Source organism: Astyanax mexicanus, chromosome 16, assembly GCF_023375975.1.
Source record: "Astyanax mexicanus isolate ESR-SI-001 chromosome 16, AstMex3_surface, whole genome shotgun sequence".
NCBI lineage: Eukaryota > Metazoa > Chordata > Actinopteri > Characiformes > Acestrorhamphidae > Astyanax > Astyanax mexicanus.
In genome coordinates, this window is record NC_064423.1 from 39,196,992 (window position 1) to 39,205,640 (window position 8,649).

Consider the following 8,649-nt stretch of genomic DNA (forward strand, 5'->3'; position numbering starts at 1 on the left):
TGTTTAAACACCACGTACCAATACCAATCAAACTAAAACCAACCAAGTACCACCTACTGCATTTTGTTAACTAATATTCCCAGGATTTATTGTGATAAATGATTTTATACCAGTAATATATATGTGCAAATAATATAATAAAGAATAATCCTAGTTTAATCTTATAATAGCAAAATTAATGCAAAATTGAGATTATTTTATTTTTATTTCCTGAATTTTACCATAAAAGCAAATAAATAAAATCTCAATCACATTAGCAATGTACCACATGTACTGCTTTTTTAGAAAGCGCTGCGATTTAACTCATCTAATGCCCTGCGAATTTATTTATTTAAATGTTTTTTTTATTATAGTTTCTAACAGGTAAATAAATGGAATAAAATAGAAATTGAAGCAAATGGGAACTTCATAACTGCTTTAATTTCAGTATATACATCGCTTGCAATAAAGCTAAAAGCTGTAAAAATAGAAGAGCCCATTTCTTTTATAATTATAAATAAAAGTACAATTTCTAAAATGCATTTTCAGATTGTAGCAAACCTCTTTTTCAAACAAATCCTTTTAGTGAGGCTTTTAAATCCTAAAGTGTTTTAAAATGAAGCGCAGGCATTGAAAATGTTGTGAAATCATGTAACCTAAGCACCACCATGGAAAAAATTACTTACTAAAAATTCTTCAAGCATCAAAAGTTGAAGCACCCTGTGAAGACAAATGTGCATATGATTTGTAGAAACAGGTTTTTAGTACTGTAGTTGGGTTATGGGGGGATTTTATTTAATGTGTTTAGCTAGGCTTGGGGTTCTTTGTACCACAGTCTGAGAACCACTGGTGTGAAAAAAAAAAAAAAAAGAAAAAAGAATTTCCTGTTACTTGAATCACTTTGTAATTTTATATGTATTTGATTTGTAGGTGGATATGATGGTTATCGCCCTCCCTTCCCAAACACTCCTAACACCGGGTACGGCCAAACCCAGTTCAGCACCCCACGAGATTACTCCAGCAGCACCTATCAGAGGGTGAGACACACTTCTTTCTACATTTCTATTAATGACTAGTTCAAAGTTTATATGATACATATTTTTAAGGTCCCAAACACTCTGTCCATATGTGTATAATAAAAGCAGCAGCTGCTCATGCAGACGGCTTATACAAACATTAGATTTTATTCACTGAGCTCTTCAGAGACCCATTCTTTTATTAATGTTTGTAGAATATTCTGTATGACATGCTACTGCTTTTACTATAAACCTGTGATCATGTAAGTGATTGGAATTGGAGTTCAAACATAAAAAAACTAATGTGCTTTATGATCAAAAAGATATCAATAAAAATATAAGATGTTAAGAGGGTTTAAAACTTTGTTTCATGATAAATTCTTTTTTTTTTTTTGTAAACCTTTTAGTATTTATTTTTAATTTGTTGCTGTTATCATTGCTATTTATTATTTAATATTTTGACTGTACCACAATGACTGTACTCCACACAATCAGCTTATGGCTGAGAGGGGAGAGAACTCAGAACTTTGGGCTGGAGTTTGGACAGCTTCAGCTTGTCATAGAAACCATGTTCTCCCCTCGTATAAGTAGGCACAGGAGTGAGAGAGAACGTAGTTAAAAAGCCACTAAACTCTAAATTGTATTTTTTTTATTATTTTTTTATATACATTAGGAGATAATGTTTAATTCAAAATCAAATTTTAAGTCCTGCTTAATTATCAACATTTCCTAACCTTTAAAAAAAATGCTGTGCTATAGGGGAGGATAATGTGTCCATGTACTCTGCATATTGTGATGTGTCTGCGTATCAATCAATAATCATCTGGGTCTCATTGGCTGAACTGCAGCAGTGGTGTGCCTCTGATGGCAATCAGCTCTCCTTCAAACCCCGCCCCTAAACCCATACATCACCTAGTGCCCCTCAATCCACCTCTCATTTTTAGTATTTTTCAAATTTGCGCTGAGGGTGAGTTGTAAGATAAGTTCAGGGGATGAATAAGTGGAAAGAGTTTTATTTCCTTTAGTTATTTAATTACAACACAACACTATTTTAAATGTCTCTCTCTCATTTTCTCCCTGTAGGACGGATATCAGCAGAGCTTCAAGAGAGGAGCTGCCCAGGGACCTCGAGGTAGCTCTCGAGGTAATGCTCAAGTGATGCGATCCTAAAAGCTTTGAGAAGACTCTAGTGTCTTTGGCCACCTTGAACATTCATTTATTGAGTGTGTTAGCCCCTGCCCATATTTTTACTCTTTTTTTTGTTTGACATCAGTGGATATTTTTTTGTTTTTCTTTCTTTTTGTTTAGTTTATTTTTTCTCTCCTGGCTTCTCGATCAGGGCAAGCCTTCTTTTTGGTAGATTTAATATACTAAAACATTTTAAGGAGACACATGCAGAGCTGGAACTGTCAGTGTTGTGATTTTTCAGCAAGGTTGTGTTAAAAGCAAATAGATATTCCTGTAAACTTGAAAGATTTTCATTAATTTATTTTTTGTATAAAATAAAATGCAAAAAAATACCTGCCACTGTTGGTTCAATACATGGGAGTGTTTGGAATTATACGTTCAATTTTCTTTTTTGGTTATTTTTTTTTTTTCTTCCTTTTCTTTTTGCCTGCTCCTCCTCCCCCACTTTTTGGTTCTTCAATCATTCCCTCCCACACACCATTTCATTTATGAGAATCTCCCTGCAGCCCTGGCCTTTGTATGCTTATGTCGCTCCTCGAGAGAACGTTTCAATAAAGATGTGTTGCATTACCTGCTTGTCTGCTGCTACTTTTTGCTTTCGTGCTCCTCCTCCTCCTCCAGTCTTCACACCTGCCGCCGTGACGTGGTTGCTCTGAGTTTCCAGTCGTGGGGTGATCTGATTGGTTGGCTTTGCTACAGAAGCTGTGAAGGAAGGCAGTTGATTGGTCCGGCTTAGCTGTTAAATTATTCCACAGCTTTGCTTTCTCGTCTTTTTGCACTGTGTTCCGCTTTCCAGCACGGGTTGTTTTACAGGAGAGTTTTATGGGTTTGGGGTTTTTGTATGATATCGGCCAGCTTTAGGAGTGATCGACCAACTACTAAAAATATTATATAACAATATTTAAAGACAATCACAAACTTTTCCGCAATATTTTAACACTCTCAAAACATGCATCAGCAGTGGCAGATTTTAAAAACTGCTATTCAGATATTCGCATGCACAGTTTCATTCCAGATTATATTTTTACAATTTATATTTATTAATTAAACAAATTTTACTCAATTATCTTGCTAACAGTATCTTGTATTTTCTAGTCTCTAAATTGATTCGTATCGCCAATTTAAGTTTTAAGCAATTGCAACCTTGTAGACAGAATCGTGCCATTAAATTGTAACACCTGCATTGTGATGTAAAAATATGGATATATCCAAGTATTGTGAGTTTGTAAACCTGTTAATTTTAAATTAGGTTAGTTATAAAAAAAATTGGTGTCAGAATTGGTTCATTTAGTGTTGTCTAGACCCTCTCCACTAGATGGCAGTGTTGTACTCTGGTTAGATCTCACTGTTCTGATTTGCATAAAACAATCCTAGCATTAAAAAAACAATCTTTTAAACAAATTTTATAACCTCTTTTTTGTTTAATTCGAACAGCAGGATCTAATGACCAAGTACAACACTGCCATCTAGTGGGCGGGGTTTAAACTAACAACACTGGCACCAATTGAAACTAAAAATTATAATAACAATTTCATTTAAACAAGCACAATTTTGCTTTGCTTACAATATCAATTTTTAAGCAAAGTTTTTGCTTATACACAGCCCTTAATTTATTGATTCTTAATACAATGATATTTTCAGATTGTGATAGATTCTTGTCCTATTGCCTAGAAATGTAAAAATATTGATATCGGAAGTTTAGCATTTATATTCTGCCATACTATATCCTTTTACCCAGTTTTAATTTTTACTTGTTAGTTTAGATGTAAAGGTTGGTGTCAGAAGTGGTTCATTATACTGTTTCATTTAAACCCTGCCTTTACTCATTTGTTAGATTCCACTAGTCTGATTGGGTTAAAAATTAGATTTAAACCTTCATAGTATAAAAAAAAACAATCATTACTTGTCATGGATAGGGAAGATCTTTAAGGTTTGCTGTAGGGATCACACTGCCTAAACACAGAATATTAATTAACACTAATTCCCTCACTAACAGATGTACTTAGCGCCATCTGGCCATCTGAGTAAAAGAATACTGTACTTGTTATCCAATCAGAACAGTTGAGTACAACACCGCTCTCTAGTGGATCGAGTTTGACACCAATCTTTACAATTAAACTAAAAACGTGTTTTTTTTTTTTTTTGTATTATTATTATTATTGTATTTATATTAACGAAGCAATGAATTATATTAATTTTACATCTCTAGGCAATACAAGAAATGTATCACAATATGATAAAATATTATATTAAGAACATTTCATTAAAGAGGTAAAACAAGAAAAAAAAACAATGTAGTTTATATAATAAAGTAAACAAAGATTTTTCACTGCTGGATGCATTTTGTCTGTCAAAACATATCAATAAATATAAATAGTGTGTGTTTTGAGAATCAAGGATAATACATATGTGCAGGAGTTATGATTCAATAGATCACAATATATTGTGATACTGTCAGCAAAGCAATATATAATGATTGTTTTTATACTATGACGGGTCAAATCGAACACTGATCTAAGGACATATGTATATTTTTATATATTTTTTTAATATTTATATTTTATTACAAAAACAATATTGCAATACTTTAGTCTTGATATTTTTTACATCTCTTGGCAATATAACAAGAAAACTGATCACTGCTATCTAGTGGGTGGGGTTTAAACACCACTAAATAAAACACTTCTGACACCAGTCTTTACACTTTACCTACGACCGCAGCACAGTAGTATTACTGCTTAATTCAATACTTTCACTGTAATAAAATAGATTGTTCATTACGATTGTTTCTATAATGTTAGTTTTAATGTTAGGTGGTTCACATATTTTATATATATATATATATATATATATATATATATATATATATATATGGTCCATTAAAGATGCCTCACCTAACATTCATCTAACATTCAGCTGTTCAACTAACATTCAATGGTCACCTTATGTTTAGCTAACGTTGACCTAACATACAGACATTTAGCTATCGTTCAACTAACTTTCAGCTAACATTGACCTAACAGTCACGTTATGTTTATCTTTTGTTCAACTAATGTTTAAGTAAAGTTCAACATTCACTTAACATTTACGATTTAGCCAACTATTAGTTAACATTCACCTAATGTTTACCTATTGTTCAACTAGCGTTTAAGTAACGTTTACGTTTAGCTAAAATTGACCTAACATTCAGCTATCATTCACAAACGTTTAACTAACATTCAACATTCACTTAACGTTTAACTAACGTTCTGCTAACGTTCAACATTCACCTCACGTTGATCTAACATTTGCTATCGCTGAGCTAATATTCAACTTACGTTCACCTAATGTTTAGATAACGGTTGGCTAACGTTGACCTAATGTTCAGCTATGGTTCAACTAACGTTTAACTAACATTCACCTAATATTCAGCTAACGGTCACTAATGTTCAGCTGTCGTTCAACTAGCGTTACATTAACCTAACGTTTAAACAATGTTTAAAAAACTTTTAACATATTCCTAACATTCACCTAACTAACGTTCAACTAATGGTCACTAACGTTCAGCTATCGTTCAACTAACGTTTAGCTGAAATTCAACACTGAACATTAAGCAAATGTTGACCTTACATTTAACCATCATTTTGCTAACATTGACCTAACATCTAACTAATGTTCAATTAACGTTCAACATATTCCTAACATTCACCTAACGTTGACCCAACTAACATTCACCCAACATTTAACTTGCGTATACATTAAAATATAAAAAATATTAAAATTTAAAATATTTGCTATAGATTAGGTTTACTGTTAGATTTAAGGTTTGGGTTAAGATTAGGTTTTAGGGTTGAGTTAGAGTTAATATTGGAATTAGGTGTGGGGTTTGGTTCTATAGAGAATCATTAGATAAGCATTCATTAATGCATCAATAAAGGACCATCCAACTAAAATGAAACCAAAAAAACAAAACTGTTAAATAAACTTTAGTTCAGGTTCTGTTTACTTGCGTGTGAGCTGTATTAGAGATTAGATGTTACATACAACAGGTGGGTACAATTTAATTCAAGACCCTTATTCTATTTTAAGATGCTTGGCTTGCATAAAAGGGAGAAATAGTGATATATATATATATATATATATATATATTAGTGATATATTGATAATTCCTCGTTAAATGAATGATAATATTGGAAATAACGATTTATGTTTCTTGATTGTTTTTATGCTTTCAGGACGAGGAGGACCATACAGACCCAACAGAGGGATGAGCACCATGACGGTTCCACAGAGCAGCTAAACCCAACACAATCTGACCCCACCCGACCCAACCCAACCCAACGCTCTCCATCATCATCCTCATATCACACTCGTGCCCCCCTCACCACCTCCACACCCTGGACTCAATTTGAGCTCTCTGAACCCATGTAGCAACTAACTAAAGGACAAACGTCGGAGATACACAACCGTACCGAAGCCATACCTCTCCTCCTCTCGCGCCGCCGCCGTATCTCGTAAAGCTTTCCCCCCGATCACTCGCGGTCTGTCGCACAGCCTTAAATCCCGTACGCAGGAATATCTGTGCCTTCGCTTCAATGGGCTTCGTGTTCTGAATTGGACCAGAGTAGACGAGGACGTGTAAAACATAGCCAAATAATACGTTTAAACAAATGTGAAGAATAAAAGTACTGTATTGTAATTTGTTTTTGTTTTGTTTTGACTAGTTTATGGGACAATTTGCATCGTACTGAATGTGATTGAATGAGTGCGTCATGGAATTAAATTTATTTGAACAGCTGTGTCGTGGTTAATTGTGTGATTGCTGTGCTGGTAAGAGTGGATCAGATTTTAGAGGATGCCCAACACAATGTTTTCAGCTACACTATACTGCCAAAAGTATCCTTATTTGCCGGCGTGCATTGGTTCCATGAAGTTTTCTATGCTCACCTGTTCTTGAGCTAATTATTAAAAGGCGCACTATCAATAAACACCTATTTTCATACATAAGGTGCAGCTGATTATAAGGCATGGTACGCGACTCAGTTTTCCTTCTAATTCAGCAGCGGTTAGGTTAAGTAAACAAAACTGTAATTCTTAAAAAAATAATAATACTAAAACATTTTCAAATTGAGCACTGGATGCTAATCTACACAGATTCCTATCCTGAAAACTGTGTAAGTAAAGAGCTTTTATTTACAGTGAGCTTAGATTTCCAGATTTCCACTAAGGCTAGGTGCAGCAGCATTAGCATTAATGAACAAAATGGAATAGGAGTAACGAGGCTATTTTTAAAATGTAAGGACTAGAAAGTTAAGATGTGTAAAAATGTAAGGACTAGAAGTAAAAAGTAATCTGAAGAAAGTGTAGTAAAGTAAACTAAAGTATAGAAAACCAAGAGTTCTACTTAAGTAAAGTATTTGTGCTTCATTAATTGACACTTCTAGTAGTGAGGAAATTTCACGACAGGACAGGTGCTGTATCCTATCACTGTAGGTTAACATCCAGCACTGGATTTTGTTCTACACAGATTTCTCTTCTGTGAATAAAGAGCTTCTGTTTATTTACAGTAAGCTTAGATTTCCAGATTTCCACTAAGGCTGGGTGCAGCAGCATTAGCATTAGCACCTAACCTCTAGCGCAAGTGAATGCCGCCCGGCAGAGCTACATTGAGGAACCCCGAGTGTTCCAGTAAGCCAGGGTGATATTAGCTAGCGGCTTGTTCCACATAGCTTATTATAACATGGAAAACGTGCAGGTTACAGACTGATAATACACACCTCAGAACGGCAAATGAGCTAGCACTTTGTGCGGTTAGCGGCTAATGCTAATGCTGCTCCAGCAGTGCTGGAGAACTAAACTGAAACTCCTGTTTTTATTAAAATGTAAGGAGTAGAAAGTTCAGATAATTGTGTGAAAATGTTAGGAGTAGAAGTAATACTGTTGGCAGTATAGTGTAGGTAGGCGTGTTTAAGAACTCCAGCAGCACTGCTGCACTGTCTGATCCAATCGTACCGTCAGCAGCACAGCACACACTAACACCTCATACACCACCACCACCACCATGCCAACCAGTGATGAGAATATAGACCCACCACCCAGACAATGATACCTGCTCTGTGGCGGTCTCTTCTTTTGGGTCCGGACCATTAAAGAAGAACATGGCGAAACACCTGGATACACACAGATTTCTGCAAAACCCAGCATGCAGTTCTGTCTCAGGGAGATATGTAAATGATTACAGGTGTGCACTGATTAAACACAGAGTACTGCAACAAGAGAGCGTAAAATATACTTCTGGGTAGTGTACCTCCTGGTGAGAGATGCCTTTGTGATGCACTCAAAGACGTAGACCACTGCAGTAATGTCGTTGTTTTGTTGTCGGCTCCTTGTTGTTTATGCCCATATTTGGAAATCCATGTCTAAGATGAATTTGTCAATGGGTGGAATGAATGGGCTTTTTAAAAACTCGTCTAAATAATATGTTTAA

General features: G+C 34.9%; 1 protein-coding gene across 3 annotated transcripts in view; it reads left to right on the plus strand.

Annotated features, from left to right (window-relative positions):
* Window positions 1–6,959, plus strand: part of caprin1a (cell cycle associated protein 1a) — a 30,726-nt gene extending 23,767 nt beyond the window's left edge. For all 3 annotated transcript variants that reach the window (XM_022670099.2, XM_022670101.2, XM_022670100.2), the window contains 3 exons: window positions 910–1,016; window positions 2,079–2,139; window positions 6,398–6,959. In XM_022670099.2, the coding sequence (XP_022525820.2) occupies window positions 910–1,016; window positions 2,079–2,139; window positions 6,398–6,462 (233 nt within the window). In that variant the 3' untranslated portion in view covers window positions 6,463–6,959. The remainder of the gene's footprint in view (window positions 1–909; window positions 1,017–2,078; window positions 2,140–6,397) is intronic.
* Window positions 6,960–8,649: the final 1,690 nt, after the last annotated feature.